The 25,093-nt window shown below is 44.4% G+C and overlaps 1 protein-coding gene across 3 annotated transcripts in view; it reads right to left on the bottom strand.

The window, feature by feature from the left end:
- Positions 1–25,093, bottom strand: part of CRACD (capping protein inhibiting regulator of actin dynamics) — a 329,883-nt gene that overhangs the window by 5,098 nt on the left and 299,692 nt on the right. For all 3 annotated transcript variants that reach the window (XM_049886223.1, XM_049886222.1, XM_049886221.1), the window contains 4 exons: positions 16,527–16,709; positions 12,336–15,426; positions 3,335–3,525; positions 2,248–2,413 (listed from right to left, as the gene is read on the bottom strand). In XM_049886223.1, the coding sequence (XP_049742180.1) occupies positions 2,248–2,413; positions 3,335–3,525; positions 12,336–15,426; positions 16,527–16,709 (3,631 nt within the window). The remainder of the gene's footprint in view (positions 1–2,247; positions 2,414–3,334; positions 3,526–12,335; positions 15,427–16,526; positions 16,710–25,093) is intronic.

Below are 25,093 nucleotides of genomic sequence, written 5' to 3' on the forward strand. Positions count from 1 at the left end.
TTTTTGGGTGGTACAAATGGCTGTGCTTGATCACTAGTTGAAAGACTACTGGCTGAAAGGTTGGCAGGTCGAGCCCACCCAGAGGCCTGGCAATCTGCTTCCAAAAGGTCAGTCTTGAAAACCCTGTAGAGCAATTCAACTCTGCAACACATAGGGTCGCCATGAGTCAGGATCACTTAGACAGCAAATAACAACAAAAGTGCTATTCAAATATAAAGGGGTGTATGTGCGTGTGTGTGTGTGTGTGTGTGTGTGTGATCAAATAGTAAACATAGTTTTAATGATCAGACGTCCTTACATTTCCAGACCTCAGCTAGCAGGTAACCAAGGCATAGAAAACCCGGGGTCTCAGGGCTGGGTGCCCTCCTCTGGGGAACAGTGCTGCCCAGTGTGGAAGACGTGACCTATCAAGCCCTGGAAGGAACCTTATTAGGTTCATTTATACTCCAAGTGATTTGGAATAAGCAAATAGTTGGGAGCATTCTTGGATTATCTCTTAATAGAAAAGGAAAAAAAAAAGCGCATTGGTCTCTTATGTGTTACCAACATACAAAAGCTGCTGTTGTTAATTAACATCAGGGACCTAGTGTTGGGAAACCTTGTTCTCTAAAATCACGGCTCGTCAGCAACTCTGCTGTTTGAAATTACATCAGTGAGAATGGAACATCTCACTCCTACCTGGAAGATCTGAGCCCTGTGGGTCACTTATTGATACAGAGAAGTAGCTTCGATTTCCAACCTAGGTGAGGAGCCAGGTTTTCAGATACAACATTCCACATATTTATCTCAACTTTGTCCTTTCAAAGGAAACAGGATGTCAGCTTTTCAGATCAGGCCTCATGACCTTCAGTCTCATCTAATGACTCCTTCGCATGCGTATCACTTTCTTTTCTAAACCCTGTCATAAACAGCCCTGCTTTGCTTTAAGCCCATCAAAACACTGTTGTTGTTGTTGTTGTTGTTAGGTGCCTTCAGGTCAGCTCCGACTCATGGCGACCCTATGTATAACAGAACAATCATTGGTATGTTTGACCCCATTGTTGCAGCCACTGCAAAGGTCTTCCTTTTCTTTTTTGATGTTTTACCATGTATGATGTCCTTCTCCAGGGTATTTTCAATTGCTTCATACATGAAAAAGCTTCCCAATGAAAAGGAAGACTGAAGAAGAATTCATGCCTTTGAATTATGGTTGGTGAAGCACACTGAATATACCATGGACTTCCAGAAGAATGAACAAATCTGTCTTGGAGGAAGTGCAGCCAGAATGCTTTTTAGAGGCGAGGATGGCGAGACTTTGTCGTGTCTGTCTTGCTTACTTTGGACATGTTATCAGGGGGGACCAATCCCTGGAGAAGGACATCAAGACACTGTCCCATTTAAATTTTACCTGAACTCCATCCTTCCCCCAAATCCCATTATTACCTTGTCTCTTCCTTTGTTTAGATGGTTCCTCTGGTATGTGGTCTCCCTTGCTGTAGTAAGTTAATAAATCTAACTTTGTTGGACTACAGATGTGGGTGCTGGAGATGGCTCATATCAGCTTGTGAGAGCCAGTCGTTAAGTGCTTGGGCATTTTTCGAGCCAGTGGAAAGTCACATTGACACTGGTCATGGTGGAAGAATTTACACCATGGAAAATGGCAAATGCTACAGATCAGAGCTCCCTGCACCCCCGGAAGAGCCACTTGTTAAACTTTGATCATTACGCCATTGGCTGTGGGTGAGTCCCTGGTGGTCTTTGTGAGATGAGCTTTATCAGAGTCAAAGTTTATGAATGGGGTATGACAGCCCGTGCTTTGAAATGCCTAAAATGTATGCTAGATAAAGTTGTTTTTGTTAGCTGGTGTCAAGTCAGTCTCATGCACGACAGAATAAAGTGTTGCCCACTTCTGTGCCATCCCCATCCCTGTAATCTGTTATGGATCGGACTGCTGTGATCCATAGAGTTTTCATTGGCTGTATTTTGAAAGTAGATTACCAGGCCTTTCTTCCTAGTCCATCTTAGTCTGGAAGTGCTGTTGAAACCTGTTCAGCATCATGCAAGCCTCCACTGACAGATGGGTGGAGGGTACACATGAGGTGCGCTGGCCGAGAATTGAACCCAGATCTCCTGCCATGGAAGACAAGAATTCTACCAACTGAACCACCGCTGCCATTCATATACTACATATTCAATAGTAGAAAATAAAGTATGCTCTAAGAAGGGGAGCTGTAACTACAGTCAACTAGAGATGGACCTGTTGTCTACCTGTCACAGATGTAGGAAGAGTGCTGGCCTTTTTCAGCTGTTCTCTGTGCTCGAGCCTCACCACTGCCGTCTCGGGCTTCCTCTCTTCTGCTGGCTGAGCAGTAGACTTGGGCAGAGTGCCAGCTCTGCTGACACTGCTACTTTCAGGCTGCGGGCTAACACTGACCTGGGTGGGCAGAGAAAGTCAGGTGAAGCATGTGCTCAAATAAGGACACAGAATGAGTGGTCTTGCAGGCCTTGGGGTTTCTGCCTGCCAGCCCCGTCCACCTCTGCTACCAAGGTGGGGTTGGATTGCATTTTGAGCAATGGGTACTCACCTGTCCCTTTCCCCTGCCCCCAATAATGAAGCAACTCAGTGTAATGTGCCAAAGAGGGAACTTGCTACTTTCCTAAAAGAGCCACACCTAAGACTATAAAAATCAGGGTGGCAGAGCAAGACTCCTGATTTCTTCTCAACTCCTGTTCCAATAAAATCGCTTTTGTATTTCTCACCTAACTGTTGTGTGTGTGGATCACTGCTTCTTAAATACAGCATGTTGTTGTTAGCTGATGTTGAGTCAGCCCCTGACTCATGGCAAACCCATGCACGATGGAATGGGGATCCTGCACCGTCCCCATGATTAGCTGCAGATTGAATCGTTGTCCTCCTTTGGGTTTTCACTGGCTGATTTTCAGAAGTAGATCGCCAGGCCTTTCTTCCTAATCTCAGTCTGTAAGCTCCAGTGAAACCCATGTTCAGCATCATAGCAACACGCAAGCCTCCAATGACACACAGGTGGTGATTGTGCTTGAGGTGCATTGGCCAGGAATCAAACCCAAGTCTCCCACATGGAAGGCAAGAATTCTACCACTGAACCACCACTGCCCTCTAATACATCACGGATTCTGCCAAATCGAGTTCACCTAAGAGCATAATGAAACTGGATGATACTGAAAATAGTTCCCTGGTTTAGCAGTGATCAATTTATTGCTCTACCCTTTCTAAGTAATCTCCACCACCCCCACTAACGTTTATTTTTTTCTCCTTGTGACTTAAAAGAGCCAAGCTCAGGGAGGAAAAAAGAAAGTTGAGGACAAAGCAACTCACGTTTTCTTTGGAGGGTTTTCCTGTCTGTTTGGCTTCTCTGGCTTGCTTCCTCTCCTCTCGAGTTGCTTGCTGTTCCCGATACCCCTTCTGCTTTTGCAGTGCTAATGTAATCCACAGTGGCTGCGCGGTTTCAACTTTCTCCACGAGTTTGGAGCCATCTAAAGAGTGTCTGCTCTGAAGCACCGGCTTTTCTGCGGGAAAAAGACAAAAGCAGGCTTGCAGTGAAACTAACCACTCACTTATCTCTGCCTCTCACCTTAAAACTAAATAAAAGGCCTAAACTTGTGACATTTTAATTAGTATTAGTTCAAGAAATAGTCACCTGCCCCTTCCTAACACAGACTGTGTGCTGACACCTGAGTGACTTCACTGGTCATGGGGGCGGAGTTGGGGGGGGAGGAAACATCTTGGATCAACAGGAAAATAGGCACTTCTCTCCGCCTGAAATGGAAGAAGTTACTCCACTTTGTAAGGAAAAATAACATCTCTGGGGTCATAAAATCTCAGGCTTAAGGGGAACCCAGTCATATGATTTGCTCTTTTTAAAACTCATTTGCTTATTAAAATTTATTTTTAGCAGTGGAACCCCTCCCTTACCAAGCAATATCCTATGTAGAACCCCATTGAATCAGGGAGGAAAAAAAGGCACCGCTCTGCCTAACGGGGTTGCTGAGGGCAGCAGGGCTCTGAGGAACCTGGTAGAAGACCTACCATTTTGGTCTAATGCCCTTGTTTGATAGATGTGGGAATAATAGCAATTAAGAGATGTGCCCAAGGCCACTGGCACTTAGTAACTTGTGACTTCCACACTGTGCTTTTCTTGTGGTTTACTTCTTGCCTACATAGTCAAGGGTAAAAACACTTTACAAAAATGTAGAGCGAAATTCCAACTCAGACCTGACTTGCTGACCTGACAGAGACTGGAGGAACCCTGAGAGTATGGCCCCCGGACACCCTTTCAGCTCACAAATGAAGTCACTCCCAAGGTTCACCCTTCAGCCAAAGATTGGACAGACCCATAAAACAAAACAAGACTAAAGGGGCACACCAGCCTAAGGGCAAGGACTAGAATGCAGGAGGGGACAGTAATAGGGAACCCAAGTTTGAGAAAGGAGAGTGTCGACATGTCGTGGGGTTGCTAACCAATGTCATAAAACAGTATGTGTACTAACTGTTTAATGAGAAACGAGTTTGTTCTGTAAACCTTCATGTAAAGTATAATAAAAAAAGAAAACAAAAAAACTGCTTCACAAGTGGTTGGTATTGAAGGTTAAGTAATGGCGCTCAAAATTGAGTTGAACTAAAACCCACTGCAGTGGAGTCAATTCTGACTCACAGAGCTGGCTTTGACCACTATGAGACCTAGAAAAGTGGCTTAACTATTGAGTTTTAGTTTTATTATCTATCAAATGGAAATGATACCAAAGCAAGAAAAATGTGGAACAGAGTTTTCGATTCTTATGAAGACCAGACTTACTTGACCCACTGAGACTGGGGGAACGTCCGGAGATAATCCTTAAACTCTGAATTGAAACTATCTCCTGAAGTCAGTTTAGCCCAATTAGTAAAGAATGTTTGCCTTGAACACTGAGCCCTTTTAAAGAATTATCTGTATGAGATCAAATTGATAACAGTTAACTCTAAAGCACAGATGAAAAGTTTAGGGGGCAGTGACTTTAAGCAGAAGGAGCCCTGATGGCACAGTAGTTACAGCGCTCGGCTGCTAACTGAAAGGTTGGTGGATCCCACTCGTCAGCCGGTCCACAGGAGAAAGATGTGGCAGTTGGCTTTCATAAAGACTTACATTCTTGGAAACCCTATTGGGCAGCTCTACTCAGTCCTGTAGGGTTGCCATGAGTCGGAATCTACTCCACGGCAGTGGGTTTGGGTCTTTGGAGCCTAAGCTAATGGTGGTGAAGCAACACCAGGAGAGATGGGAATATAAAGATGGTAACGAATGTCATCGAACTGCACATGTAGAAACTGTTGAATTGGTATAGGTTCTGTTTTGTATATTTTCACCAAAAATAACATTAAGAAAAAACTAGAGATGATAATGGCACATGCCTCATCAGGCTGTGTGAAGATTAAAAGAGATCCCAGGCATTTAGAACAATGCTTGGCATATAGTAATCACTCTGGAAAAGTTAGCTGTCATCATGTATAGGACAAAATGACCCCCTTCTCTTCTCGTAAGTAAAAATTGTAAGCTTTCAGAGATTCATCATTCTGCTAATGAATCCTTTACTATCTCAAAGGAAAAGGCTCACCACAGTCTGGTTCTTTTCAAATCCAATAAAAGCTGACATCCTGATTATCTAGAACCTTACTGACCAGGGCTCTCTGTCAGCTGCACTTTGTATTGTACTTCAGGATAAGGAGAAAGATCAAATGACAAGAAAATAAGCTCAAATTAGGGATTCGAGCAAAAATAAATAAAGGTAAATTCTGCTTAATTTTTTATACTTTTTCACTCTATAATGCTGTACAAAGAGAATTCCTATTACTAATGAGCCTTGGGAACTGCAATATCCCTAATCAGCAGATAAAGATTCAGTTAAGATCTTACATAGGAAAGAACGCCGACACATTTCAGAATTTTTTTTAAACAATTGAAATTGAAAGGAGTTTTTGATTAATCTTTAGTTAATCAGAAAATGAAAAAGAATTCACCACCCCAAGCATTCTGCTTAACTGAGATGCTTAACACACATTTGAACTAACTTGAGCTCTTGCTTTTCACCCAAGGCTGGGTAACAAGTCTTTGTAAAATCCGTAAAAATCAAACTGCCAAGCTCTAAGTGATCTGTCTAAACAGATTATGCAAAACAAAATGCAGGACTGAATACTTAAACTAAATTTGCCTGGTGAGGCCTTTAGAGCAACCAGTTTCCTGCCAAAGGCTTTGACTGATGTTTACCAAAAGGTCAAATGCCTTTAAAGTAAAACTGACTAAAATATTTTGAAAAAAGAAACCCCTGTCCCGATTTTTATTTCCTTAGAACAGTAGGTTGACCAGAGAATCCTGGAAGTATGGACAAGACTTTAAAAGAGGTGCTCACATTATGTATGTAGAGGCCCAACAGGTCTGGCTTGTAGCTGGGGCTCAAGAAACATGAAATAGTATGCTAAAACGGGACTCCTGTCTGAGGTTTCGCCAAGGATGCCCAAAAGGTCTATAACGAAATAATCAGTGGCACACATTCTCACATTCCAAAGCGAGGTGCTGGATCCCCTACTAGGCTGTGACTGATGAGGTGGCTGAAACAGCCACATCAAGGGCTTAGAAAAATCAGGGTCGAGGCTGAAGATTCCAGAGTAGAGAATTTCTTTGGAAAAGATTGTTGGATTATGATATATTCCTCCCTCCTCCCTCCATAGGATCGAATTATGTCACTCAAAAATATGTGTTGTAATTGCTAACTCCTGTATCTGTGGATGGAGCCCTGATGGGCCCAGTGGCTAAGGACTCTGCTGCTAACTAAAAGGTCGGTGGTTCGAACCCACCAGCCATCCCACAGGAGAAAGATGGGGCAGTCCACTTCAGTTAAGATTACAGCGTTGGAAACCCTTTGGGGCAGTTCTATTCAGTCCTATAGAGTTGGTTGCCGTCAGGGTTGCCGTAAGTCGGAATCGACTTGAGGGCAATGGGTAGTCACTACTCTTGGAAGCAATGGTGGTTCAGTGGTAGAATTCTTGTCTTCCATGCGAAGACCTTAGTGGGTAGTGGTTAAGAGCTATGGCTGCTAACCAAAACATCGGCAGTTTGAATCCACCAGGTGCTCCTTGGAAGCCATATGGGGCAGTTCTACTCTGTCCTATAGGGTCACTATGAGTTGGAATTGACTCAACAGCAACTTTTTTTTTTTTACTGTGGGAGACCTGGGTTTGATGCTGGGCCAATTCCCCTCATGTTCAGCTCCCACCCATGTGTCAGTGTGGGCTTGCATGTTGCGAAGACGGTAAACAGGTTTCAGTAGAGCGTCCAGACAGACTAAGAAGAAAGGCCTGGTGATCTACTTCTAAAAATCAGTCAGTGAACACTCTGTGGCTCTCAAAGGTCCGACCCACAACCAATCACCAGGTGGTGCAGGACTGAGCAGCATTTTGTGCCGCTGTGCATGGAGTCACCATGAGTCAGTGCTGACTGATGGCAGCTAATAACATCAAGTCACTAGTCTCAAAGATCAGTTCTTGGAGAAAGTGGTACTTAGTATCTGTTCTGCCCACTCTAAGTAGGTAGGACTATCAGAATGGGGTAAGAGATGTATTGAAAGTGTTTACAGTACAAACACATGAGCGATTATTATTGCTGTCTTAATTTCCACTGGGGTGGATTCTGAGTTAATGCCCTAAGTGCTGGTCCTCACTGGCCTCAGCCTCAGGAAAGACAAAGGCTTCCAGGAAAGGGTGCATGTGCAGGCAAGTGCATGCACAAGGTAATTCACTGCAGAAAGAAAATACACTTACCACTCCCAGATTCCTATTAGCAAAGCCCACCCTCCCCATTTGCTAAAAACTCTCCCAGGCTTTTATAGGCATTTGCAGGCATAAGCATGCACAGAGTAGCAAAAAAGTCATAGCTGATGTTGAACAAGGCTGCTTCACGTGCCTGCTCGTTCAGTATTCACGGGGACATTATAGACCATGACTACAGAATAACAAGGATTTATATACTTTTTAATTTAAAAATAAAAACAAGGTAAAGCTTTTCTAATATTTAATACACATTGTGGCACTGGCACCTCCACTCAGTTCATATATCAGAAGGCCATGCCTAACAAATGGTATGTCTCAAGAATCCCGAGGGAAGCTGGGAGTGTTACAAGGTGGACATAGGAGGACTGGCAAATAGTGTCCTCACTTGATTTGTGCTTTTAGCATATTGCGAGGTTCTGCAGTTAGGTTGCTATGAGTCAGAATTGACTCGACGGCACTGGGCACTGGGTACTGGGCAATTAGGTGAGTGTTATGGATTGAATTGTGTCACCCAGAAATCTGTGTTGTAAATCTTAACCCCTATACTTGTGGTTGGAGCCCTGGTGGCACAGTGGTTAAGAGCTCGGCTGCTAACCAAAAGGTCAGCAGTTTGAATCCACCAGCCGCTCCGTGGAAACCCTACGGAGCAGTTCTACTCCGTCCTTTATGGTCACTACAAGTCGGAATCAACTTGGCAACAATGGGTTTGGTTATATATATGGTTTAATCCCATTTGGGACTGGGTCTTCTTTGTTATGTTAATCAGGCAGTATTAATGTAGGGTGTGTTTCAAGCCAATCTCTTTTGAGATATAAAAGTAGATTAAGCAAGCAAGCACAAACATGGGAAGACAGATGCCATGCTACATGAAGATCTCCAAGGAACTGCAGAGCAGAAATTGAAGAAAGACAAGGACCTGAATTTGGATTTCTAGTCCAGCCAGAATGCTCCTTAGAAGCGAAGATGGTGAGACTCGTTCTCACATACTTTGGACATGTTATCAGGAGGGATCAGTCCCTGGGGAAGGACATCATGCTTGGTAAAGTAGAGGGTCAGTGAAAAAGAGGAAGACCCTCAACGAGATGGACTGACACAGTGGCTGCGACAATGGGCTCAATCATAGCAACGATTGTGAGGTTGGCACAGGACCAGGCACTGTTTCATTCTGTTGTACATAAGGTCGCTGAGTCGAAACCAACTCAATGGCACCCAACGACAACAACAAACTGAGAAAATAAATTTCCATTTGTTAAAGTCACTCACTTGTAGTATTTGTGTTATAGCAGCACTAGATAACTAAGACAGTGAGTTTATGGAATACCCTGTTCCTTTTTAACTAAGTGATCCCTTACAAAATGGACAAACGGCTTAAAGAAATTCCTGGAAACAGAAACAACCCAGGTGCCCATCAACAGATGAATGGGTAAACAAACTATTGTACATACATACAATGGAATACTACGGAATGATAAAGAACAATGATGAATCTGTGAAGCATCTCACAACATGGATGAATCTGGAGGGCATTACGATGAGTGAAAAAAAAGGTCAAATATTGTACGAGACCATTACTACAAAAACTCATGAAAAGATACATACAGAGAGGGGAGTGGTGGGGATGGAAAACCACTAAATAGGCAACAAAAAAAGTTGTAACTTTGGTGAAGGGTAAGACAGTACACAATACTGGAAAAGCCAGCACCACTTGCACAAGGCAAGGTCATGGAAGCTGCATAGACACATCCAAACTCCCTGAGCAGCCTAACTACTGGACTGAGGGCTGTGGGGACCATGGTCTTAGGGACCATCTAGCTCAATTGGCATAACATACTTCATGAAGAAAACTTTCTACACTCTACTCTGGTGGGTAGCGTCTGGGGTCTTAAAAGCTTGAGAGTGGCCATCTAAGATACTCCACTGGTCTCACCCCATCTGCAGCGGGGAAGAATAAAGAAAACCAAAGACACAAGAGATAAAGATTAGTCTAAAGGACTAATGGAACACAACTGCAACAGCCTCCCCCAGACTGAGTCCGGTACAACTAGATGGTGCCCGGCTACTACCACTGGCTGCTCTGACAGGGATCACAATACAGGGTCCTGGACAGAGCTGGACAAAAATATAAAACAAAATTCTAACTAAAAAAAAAAAAACAACAGACTTATCAGTCTGACAGATGCTGGAGAAACCCCAAGAGTATGGCCCCCTGGATACCCTCATAGCTCAGTAATGAAGTCACTCCTGAGGTTCACCCTTCAGCCAAAGCTTAGACAGGTCCGTGAAATAAAATGAGACTAAGGGAACACACCAGCTCAGGGGCAAGGACTAGAAGAAAGGAGGGGACAGGAAAGCTGGCAATGGGGAACTCGGGGTCAAGAAAGTGAGTGTTGACATATCATGGGGTTGGCAACCAATGTCACAAAACAATACGTGTATTAATTGCTTAATGAGAAACTAGTTTGCTCTGTAAACCTTCATCTAAAGTCCAAAAAAAAAAAAAATAAATTCCTGGAAACGAACTGTAGATTTAATACACTACTAATAAGAAAGTGGAAGAACTGACTCTTGTCTCAGGCCTTGTCCAAGATCTGTGCCTGCCACTTTAAGAAGAAATCAACTGGACAAGAAGTTAGCCAAAGAAAATAAAAGTTAGCACAATGATTTGCAATGTGGATTTATACCCATTGTTGTTAACAATGAACTTCATTCTACATGTACATGGTGCTCCAGGGGGTATTAGCTAATGATGGCACTACAGGCATACAATTAACAAATTAATTGGAGGTTCATGCTGAACATTTTTATTCTGACGGGGTATTCAGTCAAAGTTGGTTAGCCCTGGTCTAGAGCAGTCGGAGAGCAAAATTCCAGTGAAGGATCTTTGGAGGTAACACCCCCATAAGGCAGGTGGTCCTTACTCTCTCAGGCTTTCTTTCTGCTAAATAACGAAAAATTCAGTTAGCATACCCTGACAGCCCAGAATCTGGATACTGGGAAAGAAAAAGGGGGCCGCAAGTAGTTTTTGTCAGAAAATTATAACAAGCAAAGGGGCTCTCTTAAGTGAAAGCAGATCAGAAGAGTTACTTCTTTGAGGAGAAGGTAAGGGGAAGTGATAGAAGTAGAGAGACTTTGAGGATACAACGAAAGCTAAGGACACAAAAGCTAATGTCAAAATTAAAAATGAGCCCCTCATCCAAGAGCACAGACAGAAAACCTTGGGGAGAAATGGTCTGGAAACTGCTGATCAACAAGCCCATTCAGAAAACCAAGCAAAAACAAGGGAAGATTTAAAAAAAGGCAATAGCATCTTTTGTAAAGTGAGTAACCAAACCAACACTCCTCAGGAAACAGCTCTTTTCTCTGCAAAAATCACCCCAAACTCAAACGATTAAACAGAAAGAGAACACAATCCCTTCCTATAATTACATCTCAAAGAATTTCTTGGAGAAATGCAAGGAAATTCCTGGGCTATTAACCATACTTGACCATCCTGCTCTATGCAAAAAGGAGAGGAAAAAGTTATTAGATGAAGACTCTCAGGGGGTACAAAGTGATCACTCAGCTGCCCAAAGCATTTTGTAGGAAGAACATCAGGGTCAGCCAGAGGTAACAGTCTGGTGAACAGCTCTTTATGGGAGGGCTGCGGAGTGGCAAGCAGGTGGGGTGGGGGTGGGAGTGGGAGACCTGATACTGCATTTACAGAGCCTTTTACATAAGATCGAGACCACGTCAATTTTCCAGATGACAACATTTGAGGAGGGGAGGCCCAGTGGAGATGTCTAAGACCCCTTTACCTCCCATCTTGGTGCAGCTACCATCTAGAAAGAGAACCCAGAACTTTCCGCTGGTCTAGGCACCTCCAGTCTTTATCACCACTGCATGTCTCCCTTATGATGATTAATGACATATATACCAATTAGGGGAAACCCTGGTGGTATAGTGGTTAAGTGCTATGGCTGCTAACCAAAAGGTCGGCAGTTCAAATCTACCAGGTGCTCCTTGGGAACTCTGTGGGGGCAGTGCTACTCTGTCCTATAGGGGCGCTATGAGTTGGAATCAACTCGACTGCAATGGCTTTTGTTTTTGGTATACTAATCAGGACTATATTTCAATATCTACTGGCAACGGGTTTGGTTTTGGGCTGTGAACAAAACACCAGTATAGGTGTTGGCACCTTTAACTTACTACTTGTGTAACTAAGTGTCATTAACAGGTGTGAACTGCATACCCGCAGCAAGTAGTCACTAATTCCAAAATTCTAAAGAATGAATAGAGAAGCAAAGAGCCTCACTATGGCTCATGGGTGAGTGTCTTTCAGGAATAGCAGACCCAACCCAGCCCGGCGCTGTCGAGTCGATTCCGACTCATAGCTTCAGGAATAGCAGACTAGCATCTAATTAAGGAAAGTACTCCCAATACTAGCTCCACCGGCTACTTCGGGCTTTGGGCAGTTCTGGATTTTGCTGTGACTTAGACAACGAGCTGGACAGATGGCATGGTTTCCCCACCCATAGCTACATACCTCTCCTCCCAGCCTCAGGTGTTAGGGAAGGCTTCTCGTGGCAAGCAGCAGGCAGAGCAGGGGAAGAAGGTTTCCTCTCCAGCACCTCTTCCGCCTCATCCCTCTTCTGTCCATTCCTTTCCTCGGGGGATGGTGGCAAGGGTGGCCAGGTGTCACTGATCTCCTTGGCCCTCTCGATGGGCTCCGGGTCGGGCTTGGCTGCTCGGTGGGCCAGCAGCTCTACCAAGTAGGGCCTGCTTAGTTTGGTGAGTGGGGATGATGGTGGGGTCTGGCTGGTGGGCTTGGGAGCCAGTGCTGGTTTCTGTGCCAATGGCATTTTATTTGCTACCTTGTCGTGATCAGCAGCCAGGGTCTGGCTTTTGGGTGGCGGGTGCCCAGGCTGACCCACAGGAGGTGAGTGGCTGGAAGGGCTTTCCACGGAGTCCTTCCGGGTGGTCAGGGCCTGCTTCTTCTCTTGGGTGAGAGGCAGGCCATGCTTGAGGGCCACACTCTCTGTCTCTTTCTCGACACTACTGCTCGCCAGGACAGGTGGACCCCCATCAGCACCGTCCCCTGTGCTGCTGTGCCTTTTCTTCTTCTTTTGTTCTGTCTGGTGGTCAGAGTGGAAGCGCAAGGAGTAGTTGGTCCTCCTCAATTTTATTCCAAAAGGTGAGGGTTTTTCCTCCCCACCCAACATCATGTGGTCTGGCTTCCCATCACCACTTGTGGTCTCGCTTTCTGAAACACTCACAGACTCTGTGTGGGTCACCACTTTCTGTGGAGGGGAAGGAAGGCTTGGAACAAGGAAAGATGGAAGGTCTTTGGCAAATTTGCATCCCTCTGTGGTGTCCGCTGGTTCCTGGTGCATCCCCAGTTTCTCTGGACTCTTCCAGCGCTCATGAGGACTGGCAGCTGGAGGCAGGGGCTCTGTCTCTTCACTGGGTCCTCGCACGGGCCTTTTTCGAATACTTTCTCCTTCTGCATTTTGCTTAGAGGTCTCCATGCCACCATCAGAGAATTTCTGCCAGGCAGACATAATAGAGAACTTTGCACTGCTTGGCAGGGCCTTCCGGAGGTTTCCACGGGAATCACTTCGGCTCCTGGGAGTGTGCTCATCACCCGACCTCTGGTCTCTCTCAGCACGCTGGTCGCTCTCTGCATTCTTCAGGATTCTGGACCGAATGGAAGCCCATTCGGCTAGTGCTGTCACACTGCCTGAAGACTCCTGTGGAAGCTTGGCTTTTCCACTGCCTGTCCGGAGGTCGCTGGGTACTTGGGGTGCGTTCTCCACAGTGGGGAGGTCCACGTGCTTCTTTTCCTCAGACAAGCCCAAGAGAGATTTGCATGCCGTGTCCTTAATCTGGTTCAGGTTAACGGCCGGGCCGCAGAGCTGTGCTCCGGTGACCAGGATGGCTGTGTGGGGGATGCTCAGAGCTGAGGGCAGAGCATGAGAGGCTGGGCTGGCTTTTTGGGCCTTTGGTTCAAGGGGAGCAGATGCAAGCCCTGCATCCTTCCCGGGTGTCACTGGGCTCAGGTTGACTTTGGGGAAGAGGATTTGCTTTCCTCCTGAGGACACCTGGAATGTGTAGGGCCTGGGCATGGTCTGCCTCTCATCCACTTCCTGCCACCTGAGTTCCTCCATCTTCCGGTCTGCTTCTGGAGTGACTGGTTCTTTTTTCTCTGGTGGAGTCAGCATTTCTTCCCTTTGATCCTCTTTTTTCTGAGGAGGTTCTGGCTTTTTCTGAGGAGGTTCTGGTTTAGGGTCTTCTTTCTTTCCCAGAGGTAAGCAATGGCCATCCCCATGAACATACCCCCACTTTCCCTGCTGTTCTCTTGACAGCTTGGCCCCTGGGTTTTGAGTCTCATCAATACTTGGCTCCTCAGAGCTTTCTCTTTGCTTTTTGGGCTTCAAGTTTTTTTGTTCTCCTGGTTTCTCTTCAAAATCTTTCTGAAGTGGGCTCCGCAAGCCCGTTTTTTCTTCTAGCTCCAGCCCTCTCTCTTCATCTCGTCTCTGCAAGGCTTCCTGGTACTTCTTTCTGGCTTCCTGCCTCCTCTGCAACTCCATTTCCTCCTGCTTTTTGAGCTCTTCCAGTCTCCTCGCCTCCTCCTCCTGAAGCCGCTTTGCCAACTCCTCATGTTTCCTCTGTGCCTCCAGTTCCTCCTGCCTTTTGAGCTCCTTCAGCTGTTTTTCTTCTTCTTCCCGTAGTCTCTGCTCCTCTTCCTCCTGCCTTCTCTGTTCTTTCAGCTCCTCCTGTTGTCTGAGCAATTCCAGCCTCCTTTCCTCTTCCTCCCGCCTTCTCTGCGCTTCCAGCTCCTCCAGCCTTCTGCGCTCCATCATCAGTTTTTCTTCTTCCTCCCGCCTTCTCTGCGCCTCTAGTTCCTCCAGCCTTCTGAGCTCCTCTAGCCTCCTTTCCTCCTCCTGAAGCCGCTGCTTCTCAGCCTCCTGCCTTCTCTGCTCCTCCTCAAGCCTTCTGAGCTCCTTCATCCGTTTTTCCTCTTCCTCTTGCCTTCTCTGTGCCTCCAGTTCCTCCAGCCTTCTGAGCTCCTCCAGCCTCCTTTCTTCTTCTCGCTGCCGCTGCTGCCTCTCGGCTTCCCACTGTCTCTGTGCCTCCAGTTCCTCCTGCTTTCTGTGCTTCTCCTCTAGCCGCCTGGCCTCTTCCTTCAGGCACTGCAGCTTTTCAGCCTCCAGGAGTTCTTTTACCTCTCGCTCCCTCCCCTCTAGGTCTGGGCCACCTAGCTCTTCCCACCTCTGCCTGGCCTCTTCTTGCTGCCTGTTCTCCGCCTCTATCTCTAGCCAAGGTTCTTGCTCCCTCCTCTCTTCCTCCTCTCCTTCCTCCTCCAGGAGCTGCTGCCTTTGGTTCTCTTCCCAAAGCCTCCTCTCCAGGGCCTGCAGCCTCTGCTCTTCTAGGCGTTGCCTCTCTGCTGCCTCGGCCTTTTGCCGTTTGTACTTGGCCTCAAGTTCTCGCCAGTATTCTTCCTGGCGTCTTTTCTCTTCCTCGGGATCCAGTGGCTCTGGTTCCTCCTCACGCCAAGTTTGCTTGTCTTCTCCGGGGTGTCCATTCTGGTCCAGGGACAGCTGGTTCACCAGGCCACCTTGCTCATTTTGTCCGTCCTAATGTTGATAAAGGAAGCAAAATTAGTTCTTTTATTTTTTCCACAAGCAACCATTACTGACCCTATTCACAATGCCCTTTTAATCTCAAAGGAAGGGGCAGGAGCTCATGAGTATATCTATCGATAAACTCAGGCACAGGTCACACTGTACATTGCAGGACTGAAGGAAAGAACTTTATGTTTTATCCTTTAGCCCCTTTATTTGAAGGAGCCCTGGTGGCACAATGGCTAAGTGCTTGGCTGCTAACCAAAAGGTTGGCAGTTTGAACCCACTCAGTGACTCCACAGGAGGAAGAACTGTCGATCTGTTCCTGTAAAGATTACAGCCCAGGAGACCACATAGGGCAGCTCTGCTCTATCACATGGGGTCACTATGAGTCGGAATTGACTCGACAGCACCTAACAACAACAACCTTTTATGTATCATCCCCAAATGCCTTTGTCTTAATATGAGTCAACAAGCACAGGAAAACCAATACAAGTTTCAGTACCAATTGCAGTCAAGTTGACTCAGCCTCATGAAGACCCCACGTATGTCAGAGTAGAACTGTGCACCATAAGGTTTTCAATGGCTGATTTTTTGGGGGGAAGCAGATCACCAGGTCTTTCTTTTGAGGTTCCTCTGGGTGGACTCGAATCTCCAACCTTTTGGTTAGTAGCCAAGCGTGTTAACCGTTTACTCCACCCAGGAAGATCAATAGTCTAGCATTAAGAAGATGAGAGAAGTTGAGATCTGGACTTCATCAACATCCCCTGAAACTTATGACTTAGAAGTCCAGCCTAATATAATTGAAGGATATTTTGCTAAGGCACGGCAGAGGAAAGCTGGGCCACTTTTCTCTTGCAAATCAAACTCAGAGCCCCTCAAAGGGCAGCCTCTCCCTCTGTGGTCCTCCAGCCTACCATAGGGCAATACATCAGAAAAGGCTCTAGAAAGTCAATGTCCTGCTTACCCTTGTACACTGCCACACACAAGTTCCCAGTGGGGAGAGACCTAGTTCCTTCTATGGGTCCACCACAATACCAACCCTCTGGGGTAGAGCTAGTGCCTGGGAGCATGGACATCTGCCTGGTCAGCGAGGGCAGGGCTGTACATACCGGTGCAAGTCGCCTGTGCTTCTTTGACACCCTTTGTTTTTTTGGCTTAATGGCCAGTTTGTGCTTGGCGGCACTGTTGTCCAGGCGAGCAATGGCCAGGGGGATGGCATCTAAGTTGACACTTTCAATGGTGCCGGCAGAAGAGAAATGCCTTTTTGGCCGAGACGGTTTAACTGGAGCAACCTAGAGTGGAGGTTGAAAGATAAAGTCAGCCAGAATCAGAAGGCAACTTGCAGGGTGCCCTAGAGTGATAGTACTTGTTCTAGCCTGTGCCATGCCCTGTCTGGCCCAGACAATGTCAGGAGCAGAGAGGGATCGTAAGGTATAGTGAAATGAGCTCTGGTCTTAGAGTTAAAGGACCCGACTTTCAATACTTGTTCTGCCAATGACTACTTGTAGTAACTTGTAAAGGTTATTTAACCTTTCAGGGCCTAAGTTTCCTACTCTGAATGATATGGGGTTAGAATAGATCATTGTCGTGTTGTTGTTAGCTGCCTTAAAAGCCATGCACAACAGAACAAAATGCTGCCTGGTCCTGGGCCATTCCATGATGGACTGCAGATTGAACATGTTGTGTTTGACAGGGTTCTCATTAGCTGATTTAAGAAAGGAGATTGCCAGGCCTTTCTTCCTAGTCTGTCAGCCTGGAAGCTCCACTGAACCCTGCTCAGCATCATAGCAACACTCAAGCCTTCACTGACAGGCTGGTGGTGGCTGCACATGAGGCGCGTTGGCTGGGAATCCAATCTGGGTCTCCTGATAATAAAAAAAAGAAGGTGGGAATTCTACCACTGAACCACCACTGCCCCCTTAAACTAGATCAGGGGACCACATCTTGCTCTTGATCTGTTTGGTAAAGTAACGCTTTACTGGTGCGTACATTGTCCTTGGTTGCTTTTATGCTACAATGCAAGTTGAGTAGTTGTGTATCTGCGACACTGTGGCCCTGCAAAGTCTAAGATATTTAGTGGTTTGCTGATCCCTGGACTAGGATCGTCTCTATGCCAAGAACTCTAGAACTCGAAGAGCCTTTCCCACTGCCGTGGACACCGTGTGTACATGCCTCATCTCCTGGACAGAGCTTTAATCCCTTAAAAGAAGACCATTTGTATTTTTCATCTTTGTATCAGTCCCTTTTATGCCCTAGTAGCAACTCCTTGGTATGTATTCAATAAATAGTTATTGAAAGAATAAGGAGAAATAAAGTATGACATCTGTGACTAGAACATGAAAGTTTTAATAAGAAAAATGTTTTAGCACAATCACTCCAAAGCCACAGAGCACTGAGTGCACTGAGAAGCTAAAAGATGGAGGACCCCAGTGAATAAACAAAGCGCAAAAATGTGCACGTAGGCGAGAGCAATTCTTCAGCCTGCAGTTCTGTTGTATAGATGCAATCATTAGAAAACTGCAGCCTCAGACCCTCAGGAGTACAGATTTAGAAAGTTGGAGAGACCATAGCTCAGCCTGAACCCAGCGGCCACAGAGAATAAGCTGGCAAGAGGCCTGAAACTATAGAGAATGAATTCACAGGCAAGTAGCGAGGGAAGGGCTCCTGGCCACACACCACCACCACACAACACCAATGGGCAGCAGGGGGCGTTCACAGCCCTGCCTGCCTGTGCTGGCAGCTCTGCAGGACACATGGCAGCATTAGCAGGCGGCAGGGTTCATTTGTTTGTGTTCATGCTGTAAGAGTAGAATCAATAGGGTTTGGCTGAAGGGCTTGCATTTTGCAATTACCTTCCAAATTTATGCACAAAAGATAAAAGACCAAGCTAGCTCCTGGAGCAAAATGGACACTCAGTAAGTATTGATTTATGACAAGCCCAGAAATGTGGAAAAACAATTCCAGCCTTTGGCCTTCTAGCTCTCATTTATTTATGACAATCTTTACAACTGGTGTCAAATTATGACCTATTTTTGAAAAGAGGTGAGTTAAACATTTCCATCCCTTCATAGCTGCACGAATAAAAGGAGCTAAAGCCAAATGTGACAGACTGAAGACAGAGATAAGTACCTGAAGCTGAGATTTAAATACGTTTCATTTGAGTTATCACAGCTGGGCCTCTTTATTGTTGGAGCAGTGGCACTGTCTTTTTTTTTTTTTTTTTAATAATGTTTTATTGAGTTTTTGGTGAAAGTTTACATAGCAAGTTAGGTTCCCATTTGACAATTCCCACACAAATTGTTCAGTGACATTAGTTACATTTATCACAATGTGTCAACATTCTCTTTAACTGTGTTCTGTTTGTTTCATTTCCAGTACTCTAGTTTCTCTGCCCCCTTATCTTCTCATCTTTGCTTTCGAGAAATTGCTGACGTTTTGGTCTCACAGTGATAGTTGTTAAGTAGGGAACCGATCTTACGTGTAATATCCCTTATTTTGTGTGGCACTCTGCTATTTCGCTTGAAGGTGATCTCTGGGGATAGGCTTGGTTCTAGGTTTAAAGACTGTCTCAGGATGATAGTATCAGGGTATCCTCTTCTCTGCTGTTGCAGTGTGTAGGGCTTTTTTTTTTTTCCTAATAAGGATTTAAGTTCTGTTCCAAATTTTTCTCCCATTCGATCCAGGACCAACTATTGTGGCCCTGGTCAGAAGGGTCAGTGGTGGTAGCCGGGTACCATCTAGTTCTTCTGTTCTCTGGGTAGATGAGGTTGTGGCTCCTGTAGACTTGTTTCTACTCTGAGCTTTTGGTTACCTTCTTACTGTTTTGCTCCTGGCAAGTCGAGGCACATAGTTGTGTCTTAGATAGCCACTCACAAACTTTTAAGACCCCCAGACTCTACTCACTTCACCACGATGTAGATCATGACTTTTGTGAACTATGTTATGCCAATTGACTGAGTTGTCCCATGAGACTGTAGTCCTAAGCCTTCAAATCCAGAAAATCAATGTTGGAAGCTGTTTGGTTATGTCTGAGGAGTATTCGTATTTGAGTCTTCAATGACTATATGTGCCTGCACCCACATATTTATATTTATACATACCTAATTGGCATTTACCTGGTGGTGCAAATGGTTAAATGCTGGAAACCCTGATGGTGTAGTGGTTAAGTGCTACGGCTGCTAACCAAAAGGTCAGCAGTTCAAATCCGCCAGGCGCTCCTTGGAAACTCTATGGGGCAGTTCTACTCTGTCCTATAGGGTTGCTATGAATGGGAATTGACTTGATGGCAATGGGTTGTTGTTGTTGTGCTTTTTTTTGTTTATTTTATACATACTATTCCTATTTTGCTAAGGGTATTTAACAGGAAATTTTTTTTTCTTTTTCTCTAATTAACAGGAATGGGTGTTGGACTTTGTCAAATGCCTTAAATGCCTTTCCTGCATTGATTGATAAGATCATGTGGTTCTTATCTTTTGTTTTATTTATGTGATGGATAACACTGATTGTTTTTCTAATGTTGAACCATCCTGGCATACCTGGTATGAAGTCCACTCGGTCATGATGAGTTATTTTTTTGATATGTTGTTGAATTCTATTGGCTAGAATTTTGTTGAGGATTTTTGAGTCTATGGTCATGAGGGGTATTGGTTTGTTATTCTTTTTTTTTTGTGGTGTCTTTACCTGGCTTTGGTATCAGGGTTATGCTGGCTTCATACAATGCTCTTCCTTTTCTATGCTCTGAAATACCTTTGGTAGTACTGGTGTTAACTGTTCTCTGAAAGTTTGATAGAATTCTCCAGTGAAGCCATCAGGTCCAGGGTTTTTGTTGCTGTTGTTGGGAGTTTTTTTTTTTTTTTTTTTACCTCTTCAATCTCTCCTCTGTTATGGGTTATTTAGTTTGTCTACTTCAATTTGTGTTAGTTTAGGTAGGTAATATGTGTCTAGAAATCTGCCCATTTTCTCTAGGTTTTTAAATTTGTTGGAGTACAGATTTTCACAGTATTCTGTTATGATTCTTCTTATTTTTATTGTGATATTGCCCGTTTCATTTCTTATTCAGGTTATTTGTTTCCTCTTGTGTTTTTCTTTTGTCAGCTTGGCCAATGGTTTATTGATTTTGTTGATCTTTTCAAAGAACCAACTTTTGGTCTTGCTGACTCTTTCAACTGTTTTTCTACTTTATTTCTTCTCTAGTCTTAATCATTTTCTTCCTTCCGGTGCCTGAGGGCTTCTTTTGTTGCTCTCTTTTTATTTGTTCAAGTTGTAGGGTTAATGTTTTGATTTTGGCCCTTTCTTCTTTTTGGATGTGTGTATTTATTTCTATAAATTGACCTCTGAGCACTGCTTTTGCTGTGTCCCAAAGGTTCTGGTAAGATGTGTTTTCTTTCTCATTTGCTTCTGTGAATTTCTTTATTCCATCCTTGATTTCTTCTATAACTCAGTAGTTTTTGAGCAAGGTGTTGTTCAGTTTCCATGAACTTGATTTTTTCCCTTTTTATTCCTTTTTTTTTTTAATTCCTGTTATTCCTGTTACTGATTTCTACTTTTATGGCTTCATGGTCAGAAAAAATGCTTTGTAATATTTCAGTGTTTTTTATTCTGTTAAGGCTTGCTTTGTGGCCTAATATGAGGTCTATTTTGAGAATGTTCCATGAGCGTTGGAAAAGAATGTATACTTGGCTGCTGTCGTGTAGAGTACTCTGTATATGTCTAGGAGGTCAAGTTGGCTGATTTAGATCTTCCTTGTCTTTATGGAGTTTCTTTCTAGATGTTCTGTCCTTCACTGTAAGTGGTGTGTTGAAGTCTCCTACAATTATTGTGGAGCTGTCTATTTCTCTTTTCAATGTTGTTAGAGTTTGCTTTATGTATTTTGGAGCCCTGTTGTTGGGTGCATATATATTTATTATGGTTATGTCCTCCTGGTATATTGACCCTTTAATCATTATATAGTGTCCTTCCTTATCCTTTGTGGTAGATTTTGCTTTAAAGTCTATTTTGTCAGAGATTAATATTGCCACTCCTGCTCTTTTTTGGTTGTTGTTTTCTTGATATATTTTTTCTATCCTTTGAGTTTTTGTTTGTGTCTTTGAGTCTAAGGCGTGTCTCTTGTAGGCAGCATATAGACTGATTGTGTTTTTTAAATCAATTCTGTCACTCTCTATTTATTGGTACATTTAGTCCATTTACATTCAGTGTAATTATTGATAGGTATGAGTTTACTGCTGTCATTTTTTTTTTTTTTTTGTGGTGTTGAGAGTTTCTTTGTTCCATTTAATTTTCTGTGCTGAGTCATTTTTCTTTATGTATCTTCATTTCATCTTTTTCCTTATTGCTGATTTTGTGTTCACTGAGTTTTTATGTTTTTCTTCTTTTTTTATTTTGATGATAGATTTGTTAGTTTCCCTTGTGGTTACCTTAAAATTTATTTCTATTTTTCTAAGTTTAAACCAATCTTTTATTTCCTGATATTGCCTTATCTTCCTGTCCATATGGAAGATCTATGACTACACTATTTAGTCCCTCTGTTTTAATTTTTTCATCATTTACATACTGACATCTCTGTTTCTCTATTTTCAGTCTTTTAGCTTTGACTTATTTTTGCAACTTTCCTATCTGGGTTGATATCTGGTTGTTCTGTCCTGTGTGGTAGTCTTGGACTATTATCTGATATTGTTGGTTCTCTAGCTGGAGAGCCTTTAACATTTCTTATAACTTTGGTTTGGTTTTTACAAACTCCCTTAACTTCTGTTCATCTGGAAACACCCTAATTTTGCCATTGTATTTGAAAGACAGTTTTGCTGGATATATAATTCTTGGCTGGCAATTCTTTTCCTTCAAGGCTTTATATATGTCATCCCATTGCCTTCTTGCCTGCATGGTTTCTGCTAAGTAGTCAGAGCTTAGTCGTATTTACTGTCCTTTGTAGGTGACTTTTTGTTTATTCCTAGCCACTTTTAAGATTCTCTCTTATCTTTGATTTTGGCAAGTTTGATTATAATATGTCTTGGTGACTTTCTTTTGGAATCTACCCTGCATGGGGTTTGAGGAGCTTCTTGGATAGATATCTTCTCTTTACTGATATCAGGGAAGTTTTCTGCCAGCAAATTTTTAGCAATTCTCTCTGTATTTTCTGTTGTCCCCCTTGTTCTAGTACTTTGATCACTTGCAGGTGTTTCCTTCTGATAGTGTCCCACATAATTCTTAGAGTTTCTTCATTTTTAAATTATTTTATCTGATTTTTCCTCAAATAAATTAGTGTCAAGGGATTTATCTTCAATCTCACTAATTCTGACTTCCACTGCCTCAATTCTGCTCCTATGACCTTCTATTGGGTTGTCTAATTCTGAAATTTTATTGCTAATCTTTTGGATTTCTAGTTGCTGTCTCACTATGGTTTCTAGCAGCCTGTTACATTTGTTGTTCTGTTCTTGTATTGTTCTCCTGAATTCCCCTATTGCTTTGTCTGTGTGTTCCTTGGCTTGATCTGAGTTTTGCCTGATCTCCCTCCTGATCTCTTGAAGAGCTGTTTTGAATTCTTTTGAATTCTCCCTCCAGTAATTCCAAGACCTTATCTTCCTCCGGAAGGTTTCCTGGTTCTTTGTTTTGGTCACTTGCTGGAGCCATCTTGACCTGCTTCTTTATGTGATTTGATATTGACTGTTCTCTCTGAGCCATCAGTAAGTTATTATATTTATTTATTGTATGTTTGCTTACTGTGTCCTAGCTTTTTTCTTTGTTTTGATATACCCAAGTAGGCTGGACGTGTGAACTACTTTGGTTACTGGCGTCTTTGAAGCTCTCACATCAGCAGGTGGTTAGAGCAGCTACTAGGTGTGTGAGCCCAGGAGTCTGTTCAGTTTTCTTGTGTGGATTCAGCTCAGGTGTCCTAGTCATTGGTCACTGTGTGGTGCAGACGTTCACCTACAGTCCTAGATGGGTAGGGCTGTGTGGAGAGGCACAGTAATCTGGTTGCAGTGGAAGCTATGTGCTGAGGAAGGCAGGGGGCTGATGGCTGCCCCTGAGTACCTGGGTGAAAGGCATGTCCTTGTCCCCTAGAGCAAGTAGGTGGGTGGGTTTTGCAGCCAGACTTTCAGCACCCAATGCTGTTGGCTGTAAGGACAGGGAGGCACCACTCATTCTTGGACCTGTGTCTTGGGTGGCTAGACAGAATAGGTAATGCCACCAGCCCTCAAGCCCCTGAGGCGGGTGGATGAAGACCCTTTTAATGGCCAGGGCGGTGTCAAATGTCAGGAATCTTGGCTGCTGCAGTTGAAAATAGGCTTCAGGTATATGCCCTGTTGTTCTATGGTAATGAGGGCCTACACTGTTGAACTGGCCCACACAGGTCTAGGCAGGGGTGAAGGGTGTTACAAGTCCATGGACCCCTTATGCCAGTACCTAGGCAAAGGGGTAGTGTTTTCCCTGAGTTCCCAGCTTAGGGGGCACAGCAATTTTTTAAAGCCTCGAGATTGGTTTGGGCATGGATAGTCCTGAGTTCTCAGCTTAGGGGGCTTGGGATTTTTTTTTTTTTTTTCTAAAGCTGTGAGACTGGTTTTGGCGCAGATAGCCCTTAGTTCTGGCTTAGGGCACATGGCAGTTGTCAAATACTGCCGGAACGATGTTGGAGCAGAGCTGGGTAGGGGGCGGGTGAGGAGAGAGTGGCACTTCCTTGTTGTGAAAGTCTAGGAGGGGGAGGCGTTATTTTGACCCCACACGGTAGGTTAGATGCTTGCACTTAACTTTTGCAGGTCAAGTGCAGCTTCCCCCCGGCTCCGGAGGCTTGTGCAGACTCTCTGCTGCCTGGTCTCTACTGACGTGGTGAAACACATACCGAGCACTACTGCTCACCTCAGCCCACATGTGGCTGGGTGACCCAGCCCACAGGGTGCTGGCTATCTCATGACCGACACTGCTTTGCGGCTTCTGAGCTGTCTCTCCTTCCCTCTGCTGCTGTGTCTGACTCCTCAACTCTGTGTTTGATGATCAGGGCTCCTAGATTGTCATATATAATCAATTCACTTGTTTTTTGGGGTCTTTGCTGTAAGAGGGACCACAGGGAGCATCTGATTATTCCGCTGTCTTGGCCCCACCTCCATGGTGTATTGCCGGATCATAGGGTAGTTCTATTTCTAGTTTCATGAGAAAGCAAGTGGCACTGTCTTGAGCCACAGCTTCAGAAGACTTGGGGGCAGACACTGCTCACTGTGCCATCTGCCAGACATCAGAAGGACATCTGGATGGCTGTGTAGAACAAAAGTTCTCACAGAAACAGATCAGCTTCTACAGAAGAGGTGCAGAAGAGCCTCCACAGGGTTCCCCAGACTCCTCAGGTAAAGTCCCCATTTAGAAGGAACACAGAAAAGTTAAAAAAAAAATGCTAAAGGTAAAAAATACTAAAGGTTTTTTTTTGGGAGGCGGGGGATGAGATCTCTAAATAGAAGGGGAGTCTCCTCCTTAGAGACCTGTGTATCTTCAGATGTTCTGGAATGCCTTTTTCAATGGCTGTCTTAATTATCTAGAGCTGCTATAACAGAAATACCACACGTGGATGGCTTTAACAAAGAGAAATTTATTCTCTCAGTCTAGTAGGCTAGAAGTTTGAATTCTGGGTGCCAGCTCCAGGGGGAGGCTTTCTCTCTCCATCGGCTCTGGAAGGTCCTTGTCATCAATCTTCCCC

Source organism: Elephas maximus, chromosome 5 (genome assembly GCF_024166365.1).
Source record: "Elephas maximus indicus isolate mEleMax1 chromosome 5, mEleMax1 primary haplotype, whole genome shotgun sequence".
NCBI classification, from domain to species: Eukaryota; Metazoa; Chordata; class Mammalia; order Proboscidea; family Elephantidae; genus Elephas; species Elephas maximus.